This window comes from Octopus bimaculoides, chromosome 29 (assembly GCF_046866305.1).
Source record: "Octopus bimaculoides isolate indiv1 chromosome 29, ASM4686630v1, whole genome shotgun sequence".
NCBI lineage: Eukaryota > Metazoa > Mollusca > Cephalopoda > Octopoda > Octopodidae > Octopus > Octopus bimaculoides.
In genome coordinates this window covers 15,862,442-15,890,439 of record NC_142956.1, presented here as the reverse complement: position 1 = coordinate 15,890,439, position 27,998 = coordinate 15,862,442, and the positions used below count along the sequence as shown (strand labels likewise).

Genomic DNA, 27,998 nt, shown 5'->3' with positions numbered 1-27,998 from the left:
CTGGTGTGTTTACGTCCCCGTAACTTAGCGGTTCAGCAAAAGAGACCGATCAAATAAGTACTAGGCATCCAAAGAATAAGTCCTGGGGTCGATTTGCTCGACTAAAAGGCGGTGCTCCAGCATGGCCGCAGTCAAATGACTGAAACAAGTAAAAGAGTAAAATAGTATACATATATATACCTTTTACTATATATATATATATATATATATATATATATATAATATTTTTATATATAATGTTGACCACTAAAGTGGACATTTAATGTGCTAGAAATAGACCACATCTTCTTTCAGTTTCCATCTTCTTTCAGTTTCCATCTACCAAAGCGTAAGTGGGCAAGACATTTAAAATTACCAAAATAAAGCATTATTAAAACACGAACTAGTTTCGAAATTACCACTCATACGACGGGCTTCTTTCAGTTTCCGTTTCTTTGCAATCAAATTTGAATTCTTTGCCATCAAATTTGAATCCTTTGCAATCAAATTTGATGGCAAAGAATCCAAACTAGATCCAAAACATCTATAAGTACTGGCATTGATTTGTTTGGTGGAAATTCTTCAAGCTGGTGCCCCAGCGTGGCCACAGTCTAATGACTGAAACAAGTAAAAAAAATTAAGAGATATATACATCTCTCTCTCTCTCTTTCCCTCTCTCTCTTTCTCTCTCTCTCTCTCTCTCTCTCTCTGCTTCTCTCTATTTCACTCTTTCTGCTTCTCTCTCTCTTTCTCTGCTTCTCTCTCCCTCCCCCTCTCACTCTTCTCTCTCCCTCTGCTTCTCTTCTTCCCTCTATCTCTCTGCTCATGTCTTTAGGCATATTTCCCTTTATGCATACAAAGGAAAGAAGAAAGTGTTGTATTAATCAGTCAATCATGTTCAATTAAGAAATTCTAACATCTTTCTCCTTCTCTCAACTTGTATGTGTGTGTGTGTGTGTTTCCCTCCAGTGCCAAAAAGTACTCTTGCCAAAACAGGCTGAGTGTCCAAAATGCTGGACAGAATTGTCTCGTTCTCGTTGAAAGATAAGGACCCAAATGCAGTCCTCTCTTCAACCCATGCAGTTCCTATATTTTTAAAGATGACTCTTGTACACTGACCGTTTGACTTTTCTCTCTCTCTCTCTCTCTAGTCTTCTGATGAAGCATCTCTACGAGGCCTGGAGGCCCTGATGACCGAGTTCTTTGCGGTGGCCACCACGAACAGCAGGAAACGAGAAATTGGTATGTCAGCATCATATTCCTCTTATACGACTTTGTATTGTAGCATGTGTGTAGTTGTGAGCGTTTTGCCTTTGTGCGTGTGTGTGCCTATGTTTGTGCTTGTATCTGCTTCTGTGTGTGTGTATATGTGTGTCTATATGTTTGTATTTCTCTGTGCGTGCCCAGCGATGCCTTTCTGGCACTTGTGCCTACGACACGTGTAAGGACTTTCGAGCGACATCGTTGCCAGTGCCCCTGGATTGGCTCTTGTGCGGGTGGCACATAAAATACACCATTTTGAGCATGGCCGTTGCCAGTACCGTCTGACTGGCCTTCGTGCCGGTGGCACGTAAAAGCACCCACTACACTCTCTGAGTGGTTGGTGTTAGGAAGGGCATCCAGCTGTAGAAACTCTGCCAAATCAGATTGGAGCCTGGTGTTGCCATCCGGTTTCACCAGTCCTGAGTCAAATCGTCCAACCCATGCTAGTATGGAAAGCGGACGTTAAACGACGATGATGATAGTGGGAATTTACAAAAAAACAAAAGACGAAGGCGGGTGTGTAAACAGCAAACAGATGTATTAGTTTAACGCTCGGGAAATGAGAGTCTTTTATGTTTCGAGCCTACGCTCTTCGACAGAAAGGAACACAGAAATAAACAGGGAGAGAAATAGAAAAAGGTGTAGTGGCTAGCGATTTATCAAGGCGAATGCCAGACAGATGGGTATTACAGGAGAGCTAGGAAGAAGGGGAGATAATAAAGTAGTGGTGATCCCAAAACGAAGGTGCGCATGCATGTGTATGTGCATGTAGAAGGGTGCTGGTGACATTGGCATGTGCTTCCGTCTACCAAATCTGCTCATGAAGCTTTGGTCAGTCCGAAGCTATAGTAGAAGACACTTGCCCAAGGTGCCATGCAGTGGGACTGAACCTGGAACTATGTGGTTGGGAACCAAGCTTCTTACCACACAGCCACACCTGTTTATATATGTATATTTATGTATGTATATATATGTTTATATTCATGTATGTATATACTGTTAAAACCCATTTGTTTCTTTGCAGAGGAATTGCTAAACCTTTTCAGCCAGACACAGGACTCCTGGAAACATTGTCTGTTTTACATGGCAAATACACAGAATGAATATGTCATCATGTTCTGTTTGACTGTACTGGAGGTAAGTATACATCAACCCTACCTACCTATCTAGCACTCCTAGAAATAGCAGCTAACCGCCTCCTATCCCTATCCTGTCCCTCTCACTTTAATATCTTAAAGGAATGACAAATTGAGAATAATGAAAGAGTTGGATATCAAATCAAGAGAAATTGTACCGATAGCGTTTCTAATATTTGGGGTACTTTATTTAACCGTCTAGCGTTCAGATTACTCTGTCAAATGTAATGCTAATTTATTCACATTGTTTTGGATTAATTATGCTTCATCTTATAGCTTGAGATTCCGATGATGATGATGATGGTGATGATGATGATGGATTGGTAGAACTCCAAGTGGGTCAGATGTGATCCCTTGTGTTTATAGCTTCATTCAGTTGAAGAACTCATACTTAATTACCTTGCATTTTGAGTTCAAATCCTGCTGAGGTCAAACTTACCATTTTGTTCTTTCAGGGTCGTCCTCATCACTTAACGTCCATTGTCCATGCTGGCATGGGTTGGACAGTTTGACCAGGGCTGGCAAGCTGAGGCGCTGCACCAGACTCCAGTCTGATTTGGCATGGTTTTCTATGGCTGGATGCCCTTCCTAACGCCAACCACTCCGAGAGTGTAATGGGTGATTTTTATGTGCCACTGGCACAGGAGCCATTTGTGTGACACGGGAGTGTGTTTACGTGTCAGTGGCACAGGTGCCAATTTGTGTGACACTGGTATCTGCCACAACAGAAACTTTGCTCAGCTTGATGGGTCTTCTTCTCAAGCACGCCATAATGTCAAAGGTCTTGGTTATTGTTTCCATGAGTCCCTAGGACGTAAACACACCAGCATCGGTTGTCAAGCGATGTTGGGGCACAAACACAGACACACACACATACATATATATACACATATATACGACGGGCTTCTTTCAGTTTCCATCTACCAAATCCGCTCACAAGGCTTTGGTCGGCCCGAGGCTATAGTAGAAGACACTTGCCCAAGGTGCCACGCAGTGGGACTGAACCCGGAACCATGTGGTTGGTAAGCAAGCTACTTACCACACAGCCACTCCTAAGCCTATAAAGTGGACGTTAAATGATAATAATGATAATTACAATAGCGTTTGGTTTGCCGGTTCTTTCTATCTTTATTTCTTTCTTTTCTTCTTCTCCAGAATGTCATAAACAAGCAATGGGTTGGCTATTGTGGTGCTGACAAGATGGACATCAGGCTGACCCTCAACCAGTACCTGTACGCCCACCACAACAAGGTGCCGTCCTTCATCCGCAACAAGTTGGTCAAGCTGGTTGTGGACATTGGCCGTACGGACTGGCCTCATTTCTACCCAGATTTCTTTACCAATATCCTTCAGGTGAGATTTGAAACTGCTTCTTTTTTTTTTTTTTTTTTTTTTTCGGTTGATAACAAAAAAGGGCCACTACACCATCATCACCATCATATTGAGCAACACTGTACACTGTGCCACTCTGCATCTCTGCACTGCACAAAGACACCAAAGCACTGCACAACACCACTCCACACTGCACCACGCCATTTTGCACAGTGCAGTATTATACCACACTGCACTGTGCTGCACAAACTATATTGCACCATTGCACCACTCTACACTGCACTGTGACACTGTTGCACCATGCCACTGCACCACTCTACACTGTGCAGCCCTGCACCTTGCTGTACTGCACTGCACCACTCCACAACACTTCACACTGCACTGTGTCACTCTGTGTTGCATCATGCCACTGCACCACTATACACTGTGCAGCCCTGCTCCTCACTGTAGTGCACCGCACCACTCCACAACACTTCATCACACTGCACTGTGCCACTCTACACTGCATCATACCAGTTCACACTTCACTGCACAGCACCACTCCATACAACACTACACTACACCAAATTACACCACTCCACACTGTAGCATACAACACCATGTGATACCACTCTACACCATACCACACTACACTATTCCACACACCACCACACACATTCTCATGTGTTCCCTTCTTTTAGTTGGTACAGGACAGCGAAACGGTGACCCTGGGTGTGTTACTCCTCAAGATGACCTCCGAGGAGCTGATGGCACCAAGGGAAGACCTGAGTATGGCACGCAAGGAGGAGCTTCACCGACTTCTGTTGGCACAGATCCCTACAGTATTAAACCTATTAAATAGTAAGTCAGCTTGCCTCTGTTTGGATGGGTGGGGTGAGATCTTGGTAGGAGAGGCCCCTGTTGTTCTGTATCAAGGGTGCTTGAGTGGATGTGTCCCCCTTTTACTTCCTGCTCCTGAGCGAGCAGAGCAGCCAGCATGTAACAGGTTGAGAAAGAGAGAGAGAGAGTTGCATTAGCTGAGGTTGAATGAAGTGACAACTAGAATGGTGTGTCTTGTCTAAGGTTGAATTAAGTGACCAGTAGAGTGGTGTGTCTTGTCTAAGGTTTACAACTGAGGCTGACTGAGGTGACAAGTAGAGTGGTGTGTCTTGTCTAAGGTTTACAGCTGTGGTGACAAGTAGTGGTGTGTCTTGTCTAAGGTTGAATTAAGTGACCAGTAGAGTGGTGTGTCTTGTCTAAGGTTTACAACTGAGGCTGACTGAGGTGACAAGTAGAGTGGTGTGTCTTGTCTAAGGTTTACAGCTGTGGTTGACTGAGGGGACAAGTAGAGTGGTGTGTCTTGTCTAAGGTTTACAGCTGTGGTTGACTGAGGGGACAAGTAGAATGGTGTGTCTTGTCTAAAGTTTACATCTGAGGTTGACTGAAGTGACAAGTAGAATGGTGTGTCTTGTCTAAGGTTGAATTAACTGACAAGTAGAGTGGTGTGTCTTGTCTAAAGTTTACAGCTGAGATTGACTGAGGGGACAAGTAGAGTGGTGTGTCTTGTCTAAGGTCTTACAGCTGAGATTGACTGAGTGGTGTGTCTTGTCTAAGGTCTAAAATTACCTGTTTTAAAGTGATTTAAATTCCATCAAAATTCCTTATTAATTTATGTTCTAAACCCCAGCTTAATAATGACAAAGCGGTTTTACTAAATTCTTCAGTATTTTCAAAATTAAGTGTAACAAAGTGTATTTCAGCAGAAATATGGTAACGAAAGGGTTAAAGTGATCTAAATTAAAACCTTCCTTCAAAATTCCGTGTGAAGTCTGCTTGTCTTTTTTTCTCTAATCTCCACCACAGCCCTGATTTGAACCAGCCATTGCTGAAACCGCGATTGTCTTTAATCTCCCTTTCAGATATTCTTGAGTCCGTTTTAGAGAAACATTGGCACCTGGTGGCAGCCACCCCTCCACCGTCACCGACCCAGGGAGACTCAGGGACGCGGCAACGAGGTTCATCCCTGATGTTGTTCTCTTCCTCTCCTTTGCAATCAGGTTTGTGTGATTTTCTATACACATACACACGGGCACATACAGATTTGCATACATCCACCCTTACAGATACATAAAACTGTTGCATATACAACCATGCACAGATAGCTATATTGTTACACCCACACACACACACACAGATTATCATCATTTAACATCCGTTTTCTATGCTGGCATGGATCAGATGGTTTGACAGGAACTGGCAAATCAGAAGACTGCACCAATTTATCCCTAAGCTATCGTTCTTTTACCATTATGGCAAAGTACAAGATTCAGTTAAGCTGTCACAAATGAAAAAATTGGTTGATTATCATAAATCATTTCGTTAACAAACAAGAGCACTCAGAGAGTGCAAACCTCCGCCAAGGCAACACCAACGTCCTCTCAACGATTAGTCAGAGATGGTTTTTAGAATGAGAATATCTAATATAAACTCACAAACGAGAATACTCAAAATGAACCCGACCACTCTCAAAAATTAAGTAAAAAAGACAGGACAAATAATCCAGAATCCTTGTCCAGTACCAGATCGATCCCAAAATCTAATCAGTTTGTGCCAGTCACGACGCCAACCATCCCTGAAAGTTTTATCCAAATCCATCCAGCAGTTCTTGAGATGTCTTGTCCATGGACAAACAAACGTGACTGAAAACAATACCTCTGCCTTTGCAAAGGCGGAGGTGGAGGTATTGTTTATTTTTGATTACTTTTTAAAAAATTTTATTTGTAAATGATTTGTTATTGTTGCTGTTGTTTGTTGCTATTATTTGATGATGCTAATGTGTTACACTCTAAATTCTCGCTTTTGTTTCTTTTTTTCTTTTTCTTTTCCTCTACCTGCTCCTCTCCCGGTTCTCCTTTTCTTCTCCCACTACTCACCTACTTCTTTCCTCTCCCTCCCCCCATCCTCCTTGCTTCACACCATATTTCCTCAAATGCTTCACCGACCCCTTTGCTACTACTATACACTACCGTACCTTCCCATCTACCACTTCCTCCTTCTCCTCCTACTCCACAACCTTTCTCCAGACAGTCTGCTGAGTAACATGTTCAAATCCCCGTCGAGTGGCAACCGCAGCCTACAACTGGAGGCCCTCCCCCCTCTGGACATGTCTTCGTCACTGCTCTGCGAACTCTCCCTCGAGTGCCTGGCCCACTACTTCACGTGGGTGCCGCTCTCCAACACCATCACGCCCAACCTCCTCAGTACCATCTTCCACTTCGCAGCGTTTGGCTGCGAGGTCCGCTCTAGCTATCACCACCACCACCTCCATCACCGGAGTGGTGGTGGCAGCGGTGGTGGCGTCCTCATAACCGGCGGGGGTGGTGTGAACACCACCGGCGCGACGGCGGGTGGCAGTGGAGTCCCCGGCTCCACTGCCACCAGAGGGGAGCGAATGGGCGGCGGCAACAACAACAACAGCAGCAGCAGAGGTAGAAGTGGTGGTGGCGTTGGTGGTGGCTCTGCCACGTCCACCTCGGCTAATGCGGCATCTGTTACTGGCGGTGCCATTGCTAACACCCCTGTTTCCGCCTCTACCGCTGCCGCTGGTGCTGCTGCGGCTTGCCCCAGCAATGGTGGTGGAGGAGCTGGTGGCGTGGCTGTTGTGGCGCCGGCCAACACTCAGTCCCTGGGTGTGTTGGCGATGAACTGCATCAACGAGCTACTGTCGAAGAACTGCGTTCCTCAGGAATTTGAGGATTTCCTGCTACAGATGTTCCAGCAGACATTCTTCTTGCTGCAGCGCCTTACCAAAGAAAGTACCCTCAATACCAGCGGCAACAAACTAGCTGACCTCGATGAATGGTATGTATGTTTTAAGTTTGAAAAATAAATATAATGTGGATGTTCTGTTAGAACAGGCTATACTGTGGTAGATACCACGAGAGAAACACTCATATTGTCCTTTGATGCAAAATGTACTTTTGTTTATATATTGTTAGTGAGGAGATAAGTCCCCACTATTTCCAGCACTGAGACCACCAGATCATGAGATTTTGACCTCTCTTGGCCTTGTCAATGATGGTCGCTAGACTGATAACAGGTTCAGAATAGGTGCTAGTGTTGTGATTAGTTAGTGAGCTTGTTAAAAAATATGTTCATTAGCAACAGAAGCAGTATTAATACTGAGGGGTTAATATTTATCCTCACTTAAATGTGGATGTTCTGTTAGAACAGATTATACTTTGGTAAATACCATGAGAGAAACACTCATATTGTCCTTTGGTGCAAATGCGTTCTTGTTTATATCACTAGAGGGGAGATAAATCCTCATCACCTCCAGCGCTGAGACCACCAGATCACAAGATTTCGACCTTCCTTGGTGTTGTCCAAAGATCTACACTTGACCACTAGAGGCAACAGTGATTCATCTCCCCTCTAGCGATATACAGAATAGCAGTTCCAGAAGAGGCTCTGGTGTCACAATTAGCCAGTGACTTTATTAAAAAATATATATTAGCAACAAAGCAGTATTAACACCTGTTTAGAAACCCTTTTCTTTGTCTCTTTAATTATAATATTGTTGCTGCCGCTGATGATGATGATGTAACCTTCCTTTCTGTTTCCCCCCACGCAGCTATGTAGAGAAATTCACCGATTTCCTGCGACTCTTTGTCAGTATTCATCTGAGGCGCTTCGAATCAAATGCCAAATTCCCTGTGCTGGAGTTTCTTGCCCTTCTTTTTAAGTACACTTTCAGGCAGGTAGGTGGAATTTTTGTTGATGTTGTATCCAGATACAGTTTAATTTGCTGCATGTGTGTGCATGCATGCTATACTGTGCTGTATGTGGGAGAGGTTGTTCTGTTGATGATGATCACTGGAACGGATGCCTTGCAAGCCCCTTTGGTATTCACTGATCAAAATGATGGTTAGTACAACCCATACTGTGAGCCCCAACTAGTTGGGATTGATTGCATTTTAAGGGTTAAAACAGTCACAAGGTGACTTGTTTACAGCTCATTGGACTGGAGCAATGTGAAATGAAGTGTTTTGTTCGAGAATACAGTGCATAGCGTCTGGGAATTGAAACTATGATCTTGTGATTGTAAGTGCAACACTCTAACCACTAAGCCAGGTTTCTCCACTTATAACACCAGGCTCCAATCTGATCTGGCAGAGTTTCTACAGTTGAATGCCCCTCCTAACGCCAACCACTCCGAGAGTGTAGTGAGTGCTTTTATGTGCCACCGGCACGAGGGCCAATCAGGCAGTACTGGCAACGGCTATGCTCAGAATGGTGTTTTTACGTGCCACCTGCACAGGAGCCAGTCCAGCGGCACTGGCAATGACCTCGCTTGAAGGATTTTCTAATGTGCCACCAGCACAAGTGCCAGTAAGGCGATGCTGGTAACGATCACATTCAAATGGTGCTATTTACATGCCACTAGCACGGAAGCCAGACAGCCTCTCTGGCAATGATCACGTTCAGACGGCGCGGTTAGTACTCCACTGGCACAGGTGCCAGTCATCGAATATGGTTCAATTACGATTTCGATTTCACAAGCTTTACATTTGACAGAATAATCTGAAAGCTAAAGGATGAGGATGGTGGTGTGTATAATGATGCTGATATTGAGGTCACTATTAATACTACTACTACTACTACAATTGTTTTCCCCTATTTTCAGCCGACCAATGAGGGCTTCTACAGTTGCCTGGATATCTGGACAGTGTTCCTGGATTATCTCCACTCCAAAAGTGAGATGAGGACTTCAGACCATGAGGAAGTCACCAACAGGTAAGAGTTAATCCTTCAATAACTCACTCCTTCTGCCCTTTAGGGGTTTTTTGCTCCTCTGAATGTCATCCAATGTGTTGATTTTTTTTTACCTCAGATTTTGTCTTATGTTGTACCCATGTTGTTTGGTTTTCGCTGCCCCCCCCCCCTCACTTTACTAGGCAAAACCATAGCGACTAAGCACCACGGGAATTGTTTGACAAATCAGCTGGCTAGTTTGACAGTGTTGCTACTCTAACCAAAAGAATAGTTTATTTTTAGAACGACATTGTTGGGTAGGTATGAGCGGCCAGATCTGGTTCATTTGAACATAAAACAGGGAGGATATCTGGGCCAAATACAGCTGACTTAAATGCCGAAAGGTTAAATATGGTCCACTAAAATGGTTATTTTAATCTAAAGCTGTTTCTGTTCATAATGTATTTATAGTAATTGTATATGTCTCAGTGGTTAGAGCATCGGACTCACAATTGTGCTGTTGTGAGTTCGATTCCTGGACTGGCTGTGTGTTGTGTTCTTGAGCAAGACACTTTATTTCACGTTGCTCCAGTTCACTCAGCTGGCAAAAATGAGTTGCAACTTCTCTGGCGCCAAGTTGTATCGGTCTTTGCTTTTCCCTCAGACAACATAGGTGGCAGAGAGAGGGGAGGCTGGTATGCATATGTGACTGTGCCTTGGAAGGGAACTCTCTAGGTGCAATCTCATGGTCATTCATGATTGAAAGGGGTCTTTACCCTCTACCCTATGGACATATAATGGCACGGAGAGGGGAGGCTGGGATGCACGGGTGACTGCTGGCGTTCCATAAACAACCTTACCTGGGCTTGTCTCTCAGAGGGGAACTTTCTAGGTGCAATCTCATGGTCGTTCGTGATTGAAAGGGGTCTTTACCCTCTACCCTATGGACATATAATGGCACGGAGAGGGGAGGCTGGGATGCACGGGTGACTGCTGGCGTTCCATAAACAACCTTACCTGGGCTTGTCTCTCAGAGGGGAACTTTCTAGGTGCAATCTCATGGTCGTTTGTGATTGAAAGGGGTCTTAACCCTTTCATGGTTTATCCCCTTCTCTCTGACTTTACCCAAAGATTTGCTTTGCTCCGTCAACCCCCCCATTCCATCAATCCCCCCCCTCCCGCCATGTTGTCTTTGTAACCTTCACCATTACCGTTGTCTCTCGTTGCAGATACAAACCAGCCCTGCAGTCTCTAGTCTCCCACATTCTACAAAAGCTACAGTTCCGGTACAACCAGTCCCAGCTGGAGGAGTTAGATGACGAGTCTCTTGACGATGACGTAAGTTAACGAGGAGAACTTTGCTCCCTGCTTTTGGCGACATTTTTCTCTCCCCCCCCCCTCCAAAAAATAAAACCTTCTCTCTTGTGTGCATACACACACAGGCAAGGATAGGTACAGGTGTGGCTTTTTGTGGTCAAGGGGTTTGCTTTGTTACCCCTTGGTTTCAGGATCAGTCCCACTGTGTGGCCCCTTGGACAAGTGTCTTCTGCCATCACATCTGGCCGGTCAATGCTTTGTGAGGCAACGTGATGGATAGGAACTGTAGATATTCCTGCAGGTCTTCCAATTCTTTGCACTCCACAGATCCAGTTGCTTTCGCCAAACGTCCTCCTTCAAACACTTCAAAATGGCTATAGTAGAAGGCACTTGCCCAAGGTGCCATGCAGTGGGACTGAACCCGGAACCATGTGGTTGGTAAGCAAGCTACTTACCACACAGCCACTCTTGCGCCTAATTCAAATAACTTTACAAAGAAAAGAATGAAATTATCTGAAGACTCATTATTCTACCTGTAATAAATTATGTATTTACCTGTACTGAATTATATATTTACCTGTTTCTAATTATTTATTTACCACTAATTGTTCTTTTGTTTTTTTTTGTTTTTTTTTCTTTCCAACATTTCCTGTCTCTTCACTCAAATACTTCACTCACTCACCTCTACTCCACTCACTTTCCCCACTCCGCTCAAATACTCACTCACTTCTCCTCTCACATTCCCCTCTCCACTCAATTATGTCACTCACTCACTTTCTCAACTCCACTCAAATACTTCATTCACTCACCTCTACTCCATTCACTTCCCTCGCTCCATTCAAATACTTCAATCATCTCTACTCCACTCACTTTCCTCACCTCACTCAAATACTCACTCACTCACACTCTCATTTTCCCCTCTCCACTCAATTATGTCACTCCCTTTCTCAACTCCACTCAATTACTTCACTCACTCACCTCTACTCCACTCAATCCAACTACTAATCAATCACCTCTCCTGTACCTCTCACCAATTCCTCTCCTACTAATACTCATCATTCTTACACCTCCACTCCCACCTCTTTCTCTCTCCCCAATCACACTCCATTCACCTCCAACAACAATACTCCCCACTACCCACCACACCACCACCACCACCACCACCTCTTTGCCCCACTGTCCATTAGTCAGAGACGGAATGGCAACATTACCTAAGACAGTGCCTTGAAGTGATTGCCAAAGTTGGAGAGATTTTAAGCCAAGAGACCTTTCAGCTTTTGGTAAGTTAACATTATTATTATTATTATTATCATTATTGAGTGAGAGAGCAGTGCATGCCATCAAAGTGACACTGGGGTAAAATATACAAAGCCCATTATACCCATCATGACTACCCGGCTGATAAGGGTACACCAGGCACATGCATCACAACCATATGTGTGCGACATGGTGATCTCATATCAAGATAAACAGTGCATGACCTCGCAGGTGGGGCCCAGTTTGAATTTTCTTCAGGTCGAGTAGCCCATCCCACTCAAAAGGTCCCTGAATAAGGTTTGTTTAAGGTTGTTGAGCAAAACACCCATGTTTCCAGAGGTGAATTATTCAAACCCCAAAGAATTCCTCTCAACGCATGGCTATGATGCTCCCCCACTACTTCTGCTCCTGATCAGAGATGCACATATCGTCAGCCACCAAGGGACATGCTCAACTGGTTACGGTCAAACAACTGACAAGCAAATCTGTGGTATTAAGCAGAATATTTGCTGTAGCCCATCTTCTATACCAAAACAAAACAATGTACATGATAACACTTCCAATCAATTAAGATCAGAAGCCATGAGAGCCACTGCCTGGTACTGCATCAGGGCTGACATATCGTCAGCCACCAAGGGACATGCTCAACTGGTTATGGTCTAACAATTGACAAGCAAATCTGTGGTATTAAGCAGAATATTTGCTGTAGCCCATCTTTATTATTATTATTATTATTATTATTATTATTAATATTAAGACTGTGAGCTGGCAAAATCCAATGTACCTGATTTTCTTAGGGGTTTGGTACCCATACTCACATTTCACTCTAAATGCCCCTCAATGTCTTTCTTCATTGGTTTTTTTTTTTTTTTTCCAGAATGACCTCTTCCAAGAATATACAGAGGTGTATTTGGGGCTGGAGCAGTATGTTGTGCCGAATGGGGCCCACGGCCGCAAGCTGACCATCACAGCAGAGAACGAGTGCCGAAGACTGCACTGTATCCTACGAGATTTGTCTTCCCTGGAGCAGGCTTTAGGGAGGATGGCCGAACATTTCATCGGGGATAGATTTATTAAGAATTTCACTGACGCTGACAATTTGGTACAACGGTAAGTTGTTTGGCAGGGTTATTGTCTGGTTCCAGAAGATGTATAGCCAAAGGGCTTCTGACTGGATGTATTTTTTCGTTAGGGGTTTCTAAGACTGGATGCCCTTTTTAACACCAGGTACTTTACATAGTGTACAGGATGCATTTTATTGTGCATATGTGTATATATATATATATATTACATGATTGAACGCACGCGTCATCCTTGCGACTAAGTTTTAACTTTATATTTCTGACGCGACTCTATCTATCTTTGTATCTTTCTCCCCCTCTCGTTGTTCTTCGTCTCTCCCCTTCACTACTATATCTCTCTCTGCCTCCCTGTCTCTCGTTGCTCACCTATGTTCTACTTCATCCCCTTTTTTCTCCCTCTACCACTCTTTCTCCTTACCTCTCGCTGGTCACATGTGTCCGGCTACTACTTCCTTTCTTATCTTGGCCATCGCCAAGCTCACACAAACATTCTTCGTCTTCCTTCCAGTTCGTTGCTTTTCAACATTCAGTATACACATATTTTTTTCACGTCTGGCCGTATAGCCTTTTTTGTTTATTTTCACTGTTTCATTTTCCTGTCCTGTTTTCTGTCCGCCACTACATTCCTCCACGTAACAAACCTAATTTAAATTTAATTTGTGGTCCGTGGGAAGAGCCATTCTAACAATGCGTCCTGCCCTAACTCTTCGAAACGCTTAGTTTTAGAATGGTGGCAGCTGATGAAGGAAATGTTCTCTATGTGGCCTGTGTGTTTTCTGAGCTCTGTTTATCATTTTGTCCATGCTTAGTTTTGCAACGTCCTGTACCCAGATATGCATCTATATATACATGTAGATGTAGGTATGTACATACATGTACGTATATATGCATATACTCATATATTATTTGTATTACATACATATATATATATATATATATATAGTTCAAAAAAACAATAACAAAAAAACAAAAAGACAACAAAGTGAGGACGTGATATGGATAGTATTATTGGACGCTCAGGAAAGGAAAGAGAGAGTGTATGACGTTTCGGGCGAGAAAAAAATTAAGGTACTCAGAAATCTGGATGCTTGTACATTTACAGATTTTTATTAATGTCACATATTAAATAAAGCGCTTTTCACCTAATCGTGTAGGATTTTCAAATTGTTTTGAGAAGACCTTGCGGAGGGTCTCTTTATATAGTTTTATTGAGTGTGTAGGGGTGGAGAGAGAGATGTATAGGATAGTAAGAGCGGGTGAGGAAAAGTGAGAGAGAGAGAGTGTGTGTGAGTGTGTTTTTTTTTGTTTGTTTTTTTTTCTATATAATTTCTGTACATCACCTCCAAACCTTCCAATATATATATATATATATATATATATATATATATATATATATATATATATATATATATATATATATATATATATACATACATACATACATACATACATCTATATATATGTCATGGATTTACATATATCTCCTCTTTCTTTCATTATTTCAGCCTGGTACATTGCGTAGCGTACAGTGGCTCCGCCAAACTCTATGAGGTCAGCTCCATAGCACAAACTGTCCTTCAACCAGATTTTATAGAGGTGTAAGTTGTTTTTTTTATTTATTTATTTGTTTCACCGCTTTCCTTTCTCCCTTCTTTCCTTTCTCCCTTCTTTCCTTTCTACTCCCCCTTTCCCTCCCACTCCCCCTTCCTTCCTTTTGTATATGTTGGGAAGTATCTGCTGTTACTATCATCGCTGCAGCACCGCTGTTACACCGCTGCTGCTATTGCTTCTACTGTTGGCTTTATCATAACAATTGCTACCAGATTTGGCTCTGTATGTGAGAAGCTTGCTTCTCAACCACATGGTTCTGGGTTCAGTCCCACTGTATGACACCTTGGGCAAGTGCCCTCTACTATAGCCTCCTTGTAAGTGGATTTGGTTGACAGAAACTGAAAGAAGCCCATTATATATATATATATATATATATATATATATATATATATATATATATTTAAATTATATGTATTTATTTTATCCTAATTAATATTAATTCGGATAGAATAAATGGGTTAATAGAAACCAGGGTAGCAAAGATCACAAAATAACTGTGGTGTAATTCCTGTTTTTGAGGCAGAAACTCCTTGATATTTTGGGTATTTGAGTATATATATATATAAAAATATTTGTATAGTTCAAATTTACAGAAAATTTAAGCTGAAGACAGATGAAAAAATAACAAGGAATTGTATTAGTTTAACGCTCAGGAAGAATAGAAAAGATTTTGATGTTTCAAGCCTGTGTTCTTTGACATAAAGGATTAAGAGGGGAAAAAAGGGAGAGAGAATGAAAATAACGGAGAGAGAAAAAAAATGTGTTCAGCATGACGCACATAACATAAGACAAGTTGTCATTACATATTTTTCCTTTATTGGAGCAAATTTGGCTTACAGCTGTTTCCAGTAGTCATTTTAGGTGCCTTATTGATGAGTTTACTCAATCAGTCGATTGATCAATTAAGAAAAAATTAATGCTACTTTCGTCAGAGCCATTTCTGGTTATATATATATATTCTATAATTATTAACATAATTATAATTGGGGGTCAGCTAATTGCTTCGCCACGCACCGAATTTAGAAATAGGGGATAAAATTCCTTTTCTATTACTGTAAAATTTCTCCCAGACAGTAATACACTTTTTACCCTTTTATTAATTAATTAATTTTACCCTTTTATTATTAATATATATATATAGGCGCAAGGGTGGTTGTGTGGTAAGAAGTTTGCTTCCCAACCATATGCTTCTGGGTTCTGTCCCACTGCTTGGCACCTTGGGCAAGTGTCTTCTGCTGTAGCCTCGAGCCGACCATCATATTGTCTCTCTCTCTCTCCCTCTCCCCCTCTCTCTCCCCCTTTCTCTCTCTCTCTTTCACTGTACTTTCTCTGTTTCTCCGTATTGCAGACATGCGCAGGCGCTGGCCACTCTGAAGGCGTTTGCCCACTGGCTCTCACAGTACCACTCTGAGTCCCAAAAGATCAGCCAGCCCCTAAAGTTCACCATCCTTTTCTCTACGCTGGTCGAGGCTACCCTGCCTTTATTCCGGAAACAGGTCAGATCACTTATTATCATTATTATTATTATTATTATTATTATTATTTTTTGTTTAAGGTGGTGAGCTGGCAGAATTGTAGGCACTGGCATGGCTGTGTGGTAAGAAGCTTGCTTCCCAACCACATGGTTCTGAGTTCAGTCCTACTGCATGGCACCTTGAACAAGTGTCTTCTGCTATAGCCTCGGGCTGACCAAAGCCTTGTGAGTGGATTTGGTAAAAAGAAAACTGAAAGAAGCCAATCACATATATACATATATGTGTGTGTGTACACGTGTATTTCTGTTTATCTTAGTTCCCAAACCATCGCTTGACAACCAGTGTTGGTATGTTTACGATATGAATAAATGACTATTACATTTAACAGAGTAATCTGAATGCAAAAGGGTTAAACTGGCCATGTCCAGCCCTTATATTCAACCAGTTTTATGTTCAAACTGGCCAGGTCTGGCCCCTCTCACCTACCCTACAATGTCATTCTAAACTTAAACAATCACATAATCGAACTCTTGAAGCTGTGAGATAATGTATGGTTATGTTTAAAAAAGAATATTAGCAAGGTGGTGCCCCAGCATGGCCACTGTCTAATGACAGAAACAAGTAAAAAAGTAAAAAAATAAAAACTGAGACAATATTGATACTGGGAGGCAATATTTATTCCCCACTCAAACATGGATGCATGATTCATCCAAAACAACATGAATAAGTATTACATTTGACAAAGACATCAGAATGCTAAAGGCCTTAATATCAGGACTGTGGAGTCCGGGTCAGAAACAATTAACGGATAGCTAGAGTCAGTAAAACTATACTGACTCCGACTCAGAATATCTTTATTCTTTCATATAAACCAGTTTTAACATATGGACCTACTCTAAGTACAAGCGTATGCATATGCTTTATGAGATCTGTAGACCACAATCACTTAATTACATAAAGAGGAGTCAGAGTCGGAGGTGCTAATAGTAGAGGAGTCGGAGTCAAAGTTTTTTGTTTTGACTCCTGCTTCATATACACCCACACGTGGAAGCGCAATGGCCCAGTGGTTAGGGCAGCAGACTCGCGGTCATAGGATCGCGGTTTCGAATCCCAGACCAGGCGTCGTGAGTGTTTATTGAGCGAAAACGCCAAAAGCTCCACGAGGCTCCGGCAGGGGATTGGTGGCGAACCCTGCTGTACTCTTCCACCACAACTTTCTCTCACTCTTACTTCCTCTTTCTGTTGTACCTGTAATTCAAAGGGTCAGCCTTGTCACACTCTGTGGAGGCGCAATGGCCCAGTGGTTAGGGCAGCGGACTCTCGGTCATAGGATCGTGGTTTCGATTCTCACACCGAGCGTTGTGAGTGTTTATTGAGCGAAAACACCTAAAGCTCCACGAGGCTCCGGCAGGGGATGGTGGCGAACCCTGCTGTACTCTTCCACCACAACTTTCTCTCACTCTTACTTCCTGTTTCTGTTGTGCCTGTAATTCAAAGGGGTCAGCCTTGTCACACTGTGTCACGCTGAATATCCCCGAGAACTACGTTAAGGGTACACGTGTCTGTGGAGTGCTCAGCCACTTGCACGTTAATTTCACGAGCAGGCTGTTCCGTTGATCGGATCAACTGGAACCCTCGACGTCGTAAGCGACGGAGTGCCAACAACAATACACCCACATGCTTGTTTGTCTGTCTGTCTGTATATCTGTTTATTTATCTTCTATCCTCAGATACCCGAGAAGATTGTCCAGTCAGCTGCTCATTTACTGCTCTCTCTGATGGTCACAGTACGGCCGTCCTATCTACTACAGATGACCGCTGTCCACAACCTCTACTCACAGATTGGCCACGGACACTGTAAGGACATGCCACAAGAGGTTAGTACCAGGGTTCTGTTGTTGTTTTGCCCCCAAGTTAGTCCAGATATCATCATCATCGTTTAACGTCCGTTTTCCATGCTAGCATGGGTTGGACGATTTGACTGAGGACTGGTGAAACCAGATGGCTACACCAGGCTCCATTCTGATTTGGCAGAGTTTCTACAGCTGGATGCCCTTCCTAACGCCAACCACTCTGAGAGTGTAGTGGGTGCTTTTACGTGCCACCAGCACGAGGGCCAGTCAGGCTGTACTGGCAACGGCCATGCTCAAAATGGTGTTCAAACTGTGGCCATCCTGTCTCTAATTCAGGCATAGTGTATCTAGGACTACATTAACTAAAGTATAATATAGTAGTTAGTACTAGTGGCTATAGTTGTTGCTTGGCCCCAGGTCAGGCCTGATCCAGCAGACCAATGATCAAAAATGCTCCAGCTGTGACCATCCTGTCTTTTATTCAGGCATAGTGTATCTAGGACTACATTATCTAATGTACAATATAGTACTATTAATGGCTATAGTTGTTTTTTTAGCCCCGGGTCTGTCCTGGTCCACCAGACCTACAATCAGAGATGCTCCAGCTGTGACCATCCCATCTTTTATTCAGGCATAGTGTATCTAAGACTACATTATCTAATGTATCGTATAGTAGTTAACATTATTGTTGTATTGCCTTGGTTAGCTCAACTGAAGCTGACTTATGATCAGAGACGTTCCAACTGTGGCCATCCCATCATTTATTCCAACATGGAGTATCTATGACTACATAGTTAGTATTAATGCTTATAATTGTTGTTAAGCCCAAGGTCAGTCCTCGTCCGGTTGATCTGTGATCGAAGATGTATTGCCTATTACCATCCTGTCTCTTATTGATGCATAGTATATCTAGGACTACATTATCTAATGTGTCCTCTTTTCCAGATGTTAGTGTATGATACAAGGGTGACTTGACTACTATTTCTATCTATACCAGTGGAGGAGTCCCATAGACATTTGCTTGTAATCGTATGTGTTTGTGTGTGAGTGAGAGAAAGAACTAACAGAAAATTTATTTATGAACCTTTCGATCTGGTTTCAATCCCTGGCAGGTGCAGTTGTTGTTGTACAGAGCGTTGTCACATTATCTACTATTGCCGTGGCCACACCTCTCCGATGCTGACCAGGACTGGGAGAAGCGAGCAGCCTACCATCATGATTTTACGCGGCAACTTACTTTGGAGTTCTGCCAGCTGAGGGATACGCAGGCGCTTGTGGAGAACAAGGCCTTACAGGAGAGTGGTGAGTAGTGGTGGTAGTGTTGTGGTGCAAAGACATCATTATGTGTGTGTGTGTGTGTGTGTGTGTGTAGCATGAAAACATTTTCTGATTCGGGGAAACTTTGGGGGTCTCAGATAAATTCATTCATTTTTTTTTTTTTTGCCCATTTATTTTAATCCTTATTTTTTTGGTTGTGTGGTAAGAAGCTTGCTTCCCAGCCACATGGTTCTGGGTTCAGTCCCACTGTGTGGCACCTTAAGCAAGTGTCTTCTACTATAGCCTCAGACCGACCAAAACCTTGTGAGTGGATTTGATAGACAGAAACTGAATGGGCGGTGAGCTGGCAGAAACGTTAGCACACCGGGCAAACTGCTAAGCATTATTTCGTCCGCCGCTACGTTCTTAGCCAGACTAGAATTATTCACTAGCCTGATTGGTCTGGCTAAGTCAAAATGGTTTTATGTATTCTTCCTTTCCACTTGGATTGTTTAAATGTAGTTACAAAAATATGTCCTTCTGCTGAAATGAAATTTCAGTAAATTTTCTGTATCTTTGTGCAGCTGAAGATTGTTCTGCATTTTACATTTGATGTAATGTTCACATTGCTTAATTAAATGGAGTCGCATGAAACGATCTTACTGCATTAACTTTGGATATCCTTATTGCTTATTTTGATTTTAATCACCTTATTTTGGAATTGTATGGATAATACCATACTTAATTCTGGTGCCTAAACTTAAGTACCATATTCACCTTGAATCTAAATTTTATATATGTGTATATATGTATATATATATATATATATATATATATATATATAAAATTATGATATATCAGTGCAGGCATGGCTAATTGGCACAGGTGTGACAGTGGTAAGTAGCTTCTTTACCAACCACATGGTTCCAGGTTCTTATCCTACTGCATGACACCTTGGGCAAATGCTTTCTACTATAGCCTCGGGCCAACCAAAGCTTTGTGAGTGGATTTAATTGACAAAAACTGAAAGAATCTTGTCATATATATATATATATATATAAATATGTGTGTGTGTGTATAAATAGATAAATGATTATGTATATATATCTTTTCATTTATCTTTCTGTCCACAGCAAAGTGCCTGATTGAAAACACGTTAAAGATGTGCCAGGATTGGATCGAGAACATTGCTTCGGAGTCAAACAAAAGCAAACAGATATGTTACCAATCCCTACACGAAATTGTCCAGGTGACACTGGCCATTTTTCCAGTCTACATACACCAACCAGGTGTGTATTGATCCTGCTCTCCTCTACTATTTTCTCGTCTCTGCTGTGTCGTATCATTCCCCAGGTATCACCCCATTCACTTTGGATTTCCGGAAAACCATTTCATTTCTAGAAACTATTCCATCTTTTCCCTACCTTGTCCTGTCTACAGTAGTTGTTGAAGAGTTCAGTGTCATTTCTAAACACTGGTTGATGTTGCCACTGAATAATAATAATAATAATAATTCTTCTCTTCCTCCTCCTCCTGTTATAAGCAGATGGTCTGAAATTTTGTTGGATGGGAGTAGTTGATTACATTGACCCCAGTAATCTCAGAATAGGTCCATCCATACTGGCCGTTCTTCCGACATTCACTCACCTTTCAACAAATTTGCTACAAGACAACACTTCCATAATAATAATAATGAGTTTGACCTGTTGGGGAAAGCGAAATCGTGATGGCACCTGTACCAGTAGATCACTAAGAGCACCGTTCGACTGTAATCGTTGCCAGAGCACCAGCTGTCTGGCTTCCGTGCCAGTGACACGTAAATAGCACCATTTGAGCGTGATCGTTACCAACGTTGCCTTCCTGGCACGTGAAAAGACATTCAAGCGAGATCGTTGCCAGTGCCGGTCAGGTCTGGCTTCTCATACCTCCAATACACCATTTCGAGCGTGGCCGTTGCCAGTATGTCATGACTGGCCTTCGTGCCGGTGGCACGTAAAAGCACCCACTGCACTCTCGGAGTGGTTGGCATTAGGAAGGGCATCCAGCTGTAGAAACTCTGCCAGATCAGATTGGAGCCTGGTGTAGCCATCTGGTTTCACCAGTCCTCAGTCAAATCGTCCAACCCATGCTAGCATGGAAAGCGGACGTTAAACAATGAATAATAATAATAATAATAATAATTGTTTCCTGTTTGTTGTTTTTTATAGATACTGCTGACCATATTCTCAGTTTCTTTTTGGCCGTCTTCCAAGGTTTGCGGGTACAAATGGGAGTGAACTTCACCGAAGGAATCATCCAGACTTTTATGGGTTTATTTACGAGGTGAGTAACTTTCACGTTTTGCCTCTCTTTTTTTTTTTTTTTTTTTTTTTTTTTATAATAACATTCACCATCTTTGTCAATTTAATGTCTGCATTTTTAATGTTTCTATTGGTCGGACGGAATTTGTTGAGGAAAGTGTTTCTGCAGCTGGATGCCTCGCCTGCTCCCAACCCTTACCTGTTTCCAACCCTTACCTGTTTTTCCCCTCCAACATCGCTTGACAACCGATGGTGGTGTGTTTACGTCCCCGTAACCCGTAACTTAGCGGTTCAGCAAAAGAGACCAATAGAATAAGTACCAGGCTTACAAAAGAATAAGTCCTGGGGTCGATTTGCTCGACTAAAGGCGGTGCTCCAGCATGGCCGCAGTCAAATGACTGAAACAAGTAAAAGAGAGAGAGTATATATATATATATATGTGTGCATATGGTTATGTGTGTGTGTGTGTCCCAACATCGCTTGACAACCGATGCTGGTGTGTTTAGGTCCCCGTAACTTAGCGGTTCGGCAAAAGAGAACCGATAGAATAAGTACCAGGCTTACAAAAGAATAAGTCTCGGGGTCGATTTGCTCGACTAAAGGCGATGCTCCAGCATGGCCGCAGTCAAATGACTGAAACAAGTAAAAAGAATTAAAAAAAAGAAAAAGACGAAAAAGGGAGATTTGGCTGTTGTTTCTAGCATATCCACTGACCACCTTTCCTCATTTAAATTTTGTGAATTTCTGCAATATTTCCAGGGAGCAGTTGACGGAGAATATTCTACACGAAAACTCTGCAGGATGCCGAGTTGTGGAAAAGTGAGTAGATCTGTTTACAATTACATTGGCCCCCAGTATTTCACTGGTACTTAATTTATCGACCCCAAAGCCATAAAAGGCAAAGTCGACCTCTGTGGAATTTGAACTCAGAATGTAGTGGCAGACAAAATGCCGCTAAGCATTTCACCCTGTATGCTAACGCTTCTACCAGCTCACCAGCTTAATAATGACAGTTATTATAACTAAATTTTTAATTAGTTTTAAAATTATTTGAAGCAATGGCTTTATATTTCAGTACTAATATGCTTGTCAAAGGTTTAATTATCTAAATTACAATTAGACTTTAATTATGAAAAATTCTAATCTGTCTTTCCATCCACAGATTTCTTCGCATTCTGGAGTTGATCGTACAAGAACCTGGATCTGCCTTCAAAGCTTTCCTACCCAGCATCATATCAGTGTGCATGGATCAGATCTACCCGGTGGTGGCTCAGGTAAGAAAGAGTATACCACCCATCATTATCCCTGGGCTTGTATGTGTTAGCGGTTAGCGTGTTACACTCACGATCGTATGATTGCAGTTTTGATTCTTGAACCGGGTGATAATTCATCATCATCATCATTTTCATAGCTCCCATGGTTACTGAGATAATCTACTGTAATAATACCCTTGTGTTTATGAATGAGAAAGGAAGGGGTGATGTCATACTTGGTAGTGTATGCTGAAAAAATAAATCAAACAGCATTTCAACTCTGTGTGAATATATGTGTGTGTATGTAAAAAAGTGGGGAGATAAAAGGGGTGTTTGTGTGTGTGTGTGTGTGCGCGTAATGGAAGTGGGATGGTTCATCTTTGTTCGCTTAGTATTTGGATTTATTTTTTGATTTGGCTGAATTTTGGTTGGCTTCTTTTTTTTTTTTTTTTTGTTGGCCAGTTATTTTTAGTGTTTTCACAGAAAAAAGTCATTCTAAAATTGTCTTTTAACGTAAGCATACCCAAATAAGTTGAATGCTTACACAGAGCAGGTTTTACAGCCACATCATCCAAACCGACTGGGTGAAACCGGGCTTAGCTGCTAGTATGTATATATATATATAACATAAATAATATATAAATATATGCATATATATATATATATATATACACACACACATACATACGTATATATATATATATCATCATCATCGTTTAACGTCTGCTTTCCATGCTAGCATGGGTTGGACGATTTGACTGAGGACTGGCAAACCAGATGGCTGCACCAAGTTCCAATCTGATTTGGCAGAGTTTCTACAACTGGATGCCCTTCCTAACGCCAACCACTCTGAGAGTGTAGTGGGTGCTTTTACGTGCCACCGGCACGAGGGCCAGTCAAGAGGTACTGGTAACAGCCACGCTCAAGATGGTGTTTTTTACGTGCCCCCTGCACAGGAGCCAATCCAGCAGCACTGGCAACAACCTCGCTTGAATGTTTTCTAACATGCCACCGGCACAAGTGCCAGTATATACTCTCTTTTACTCTTTTACTTGTTTCAGTCACTTGACTGTGGCCATGCTGGAGCACCGCCTTTAGTCGAGCAAATCGACCCCAGGACTTATTCTTTGGAAGCCAAGTACTTACTCTATCGGTTCTCTTTTTGCCGAACCGCTAAGTTACGGGGACATAAACACACCAGCATCAGTTGTCAAGTGATGTTGGGGGACAAACACAGACACAAACATACACACACATATACATACATATATATATACATATATACAACGGGCTTCTTTCAGTTTCCGTCTACCAAATCCACTCACAAGGCTTTGGTCGGCCCGAGGCTATAGTAGAAGATATTTGCCCAAGGTGCGACGCAGTGGGACTGAACCTGGAACCATGTGGTTTGTAAGCAAGCTACTTACCACACAGCCGCTCCCACGCCTACATATATATATATATAACTTGTTTCAGTCATTTGCGGTTTACACATAATCATACATTCAAATACATATATATATATATATATATATATATATATATAGCAAGTGCATACACATATATAGACATCCACACACACAACACAACACACAAACATGTACAGAAACACACAAACGCACATACACAGGCATAGACATACATATCTCTCCATCTCTCCCATCTGTCATTTCCGTCTATTTCAGCGTCCTTCCCCTGACATCAAAGCAATGCTGTACAAATTATTATTTGAGTTTTTCCTCAACAACTGGCGATACTATTTCAAGGGTAGCCTGTTATCCACCCTTAATAACCAGAACAGTGAGATGATGGAGAACAGTGCGCAGTTTATTGCCATTATGCAGGTAAATTGTGCTCCTGCACATTAGACGCAGCAGCGTTTTTTATCTTTTTATTTTTTTGTACTTGTTTCAGTCATTGGACTGGCCATGCTGGGGTACTGCCTCAAAGAGTTTTAGTCGGACAAATCAACGCCAATACTTATCTTATATATACCTCTCTCTCTTTCTCTCTCTCTCTCTCTCTCTCTCTATATATATATATATATATATATATATATATGCGAGTAAAGTCTGTCATACCGGCCATGACAAAGGGAAATAGCCCTGAAACTTGAGTCGCCTTTATATATTTATATTTATATATTTGATCCTTTATATTGAACACTCAATATTTCATCTACATTCAATACTTTCTTTCATGGTGCCATCCATTTTTATTTTATTTTATTTTATATTATATATTGTATATTATATTATATATTGTATATTCCATATTCTATACCCCACATTAGTTCTGCAGGAATATAAATAAAACATAAAAAACAGACAGTGTTGGAACTCTTTTAAACAAAATAATATATATATATATATATATATATATATATATATATATATATATATAATACAAGAGAGTTAGGGGTTGAGGTGGTTCTAAGGGTTGCCACCACCACCTTCACCATTTTACCATTCTTTGTAACTAATGTTGTTCCTCTTGTATCCTGTTGCTGTTATCATTGCCAGGCGTTTGGTCAATCATTCCTCCAGCCAGATATTGCTCTGTTCCGACAGAACCTCGAATCTTTGGAAACGCTCAATACCAAATGGAAACTCTACCACAAGGTAAGAAGCACATCTCTACATACATACAGGCTTGCATATATATATATATATATATATATATATATATATACATACAGGGTGTCCACAATGTCTGGGTACATGGAGTAAATAAAATCATAGCATAAACAATTAAATATATGAAATAATAATTTCTTAAAGGATGTGTTAATCCCTGTGTACCCAGACTTTGTGGACACCCTGTAGATATATATATATATATATATATATATATACCATTTCGACCGTGGCCGTTGCCAGTACCACCTGACTGGCCTTCGTGCCAGTGGCACGTAAAAGCACCCACTACACTCTCAGAGTGGTTGGCGTTAGGAAGGGCATCCAGCTGTTGAAACTCTGCCAGATCAGATTGGAGCCTGGTGAAGCCATCTGGTTCACCAGTCCTCAGTCAAATCGTCCAACCCATGCTAGCATGGAAAGCGGACATTAAACGATGATGATGATGATATATATATATATATATATATATATATATATATATATATATATATATATATCATCAGCAGTGTTTTATCATGTGTCCATGTCCATTTTATCGTGTGTCCATGTAAAAAAACCACTAAGTCCACTCTGCTGAGTGGTTGATAATAGGAAGGGCATCCAGCTGTAAAAAACCTGTCAAAATAGTCAGAGAAGTCTGGTGCAGGCTTTGGCCTGGCCAGCTATTGTGGAACCATCCCACTGATGCTAGCATGGAAGGCAGATGTTAAATGATGATGATGTGTACATGTGCTGGTGTCACATAAAAAAGCACCCAGGACATTATGTAAAATGGTTGGCTGGCATTAGGAAAGACATCCAGCCATAGAAACCATGCCAAAACTGATGGTAAAGCCTGGTACAGCTTTCTGTGTAACCAGCTCCTGCTAACCTGTCCAACCCATGCCAGCATGGTATATCCATCTCTTGCTTTTTCTCTCCGTCTTTAATTAATTGTCTTTGTATTCTCTGCTCCATTTCCAGAAGGTGTTCCGGGAAGCTTTGCTTTACCAATTCCTCAACGTGTTTATCCAGGTCCTGCTACAGAAGTCCCATGACCTCCTGCAGGAAGAGATAGCCATTAGTGTGTACAATATGGCCTCTGTAGACTTTGATAACTTCTACACCCAGTTCTTGCCAAACTTCCTCAATAGCTGCGATGGGCTTGCGGCCGACCAGAGGACCGTGCTAGGACAGAATTTCAAAATGGACAAAGTAAGTTGAGTTGAATGGAGTAAGGTCCAACGAAAATTGAGGGCAATTTATCAATTGTTTTTAGCAGTGTAGAGGCTCCATTACTATCATCACAACCATTATAGCCATTGTTGCAAGCATCACTATCATCAGCATTGTCGTAACTATGACAACCTTTGTCATCACAACCACCATCACCATCGGTATTGCTATAGTAACCAGCATCATCACCACTACTACTACCATCACCACAACCAAAGCAACCATCTTAATTGCCACCACTACAACCACCACCACCACCACCACATTGTCATCACCACCATACCACCACCACCACCACCACCACCACCACCACAAGGTTCGCCATCACTGCTGCTACTACTACTGTCCCTCACAGCCTCTCTCAGTCTAATCTTTCTCTCTCTCACTCTTGTTCATTGACACACACACACACACACACATACTGTCTTTTGTCTCACACTCTCTTACATATACACACATGCGCACTTACACATTCTGCTTTACATACAAATACACCAACTCTCACACACTATCTTAGGCACCGTTTGGCATGCACTTACACACTCTTTTCCTCACTACTTTACTCACTCTCTCTCTCTCTCTACTATTCACTGACTCTCTCTCTCTCTACTATTCACCGACTCTCTCTCTCTCTACTATTCACCGACTCTCTTTCTCTTCATTAGTCACTGACTCTTTCATGTATTCACATACACATACATTCTGGTTTACATACTACGCACCATCTCTCTCTCACTATCTTATGCACCCTCTGTCACACATTCACAACCTCTATCCCTCACTGCCTGTTGTGGCGACGTCCGCCAGGCGAAGAAGTAGGATCTCCCAAGGCATATAAATAGAGGTAGTCTGGCCATGGTAGGTGTGTTGAATAGCAGTCGAGTAGCTGTTGAGTAGCAGTCGAGTAGCTGTTGAGTAGCAGTCGAGTAGGAGTTGTGTAGCAGTTGAGTAGAGATCATCCGAAGGTGCTGGATAACAGTTGGCGATGAGGATTCGCAGCTCACACAACCACTCTTTTACTCTTTTACTTGTTTCAGTCATTTGACTGCGGCCATGCTGGAGCACCGCCTTTAGTCGAGCAAATCGACCCCGGGACTTATTCTTTTGTAAGCCTGGTACTTATTCTATCGGTCTCTTTTGTCAAACCACTAAGTTACGGGGACGTAAACACACCACCATCGGTTGTCAAACAATTGTGGGGGGACAAACACACATACATATATATATATATGTGCATACATATATACGACGGGCTTCTTTCAGTTTCCGTCTACCAAATCCACTCACAAGGCTTTG

The 27,998-nt window shown here is 42.1% G+C and overlaps 1 protein-coding gene across 1 annotated transcript in view; it reads left to right on the top strand.

Annotated features, from left to right (window-relative positions):
• LOC106871536 (exportin-6) overlaps window positions 1-27,998 on the top strand; it is a 34,507-nt gene that overhangs the window by 5,890 nt on the left and 619 nt on the right. The window contains exons 2-23 of the mRNA XM_089345179.1: window positions 1,131-1,221; window positions 2,267-2,379; window positions 3,534-3,731; window positions 4,391-4,550; window positions 5,609-5,746; window positions 6,773-7,550; window positions 8,323-8,449; window positions 9,376-9,485; window positions 10,673-10,781; window positions 11,948-12,040; window positions 12,895-13,127; window positions 14,605-14,697; window positions 16,059-16,206; window positions 17,916-18,062; window positions 19,151-19,340; window positions 20,429-20,584; window positions 21,503-21,617; window positions 22,355-22,414; window positions 22,758-22,869; window positions 24,534-24,692; window positions 25,371-25,469; window positions 26,451-26,681. Coding sequence (XP_089201305.1) covers window positions 1,131-1,221; window positions 2,267-2,379; window positions 3,534-3,731; window positions 4,391-4,550; window positions 5,609-5,746; window positions 6,773-7,550; window positions 8,323-8,449; window positions 9,376-9,485; window positions 10,673-10,781; window positions 11,948-12,040; window positions 12,895-13,127; window positions 14,605-14,697; window positions 16,059-16,206; window positions 17,916-18,062; window positions 19,151-19,340; window positions 20,429-20,584; window positions 21,503-21,617; window positions 22,355-22,414; window positions 22,758-22,869; window positions 24,534-24,692; window positions 25,371-25,469; window positions 26,451-26,681 — 3,660 coding nt within the window. The remainder of the gene's footprint in view (window positions 1-1,130; window positions 1,222-2,266; window positions 2,380-3,533; window positions 3,732-4,390; window positions 4,551-5,608; window positions 5,747-6,772; window positions 7,551-8,322; window positions 8,450-9,375; window positions 9,486-10,672; window positions 10,782-11,947; window positions 12,041-12,894; window positions 13,128-14,604; window positions 14,698-16,058; window positions 16,207-17,915; window positions 18,063-19,150; window positions 19,341-20,428; window positions 20,585-21,502; window positions 21,618-22,354; window positions 22,415-22,757; window positions 22,870-24,533; window positions 24,693-25,370; window positions 25,470-26,450; window positions 26,682-27,998) is intronic.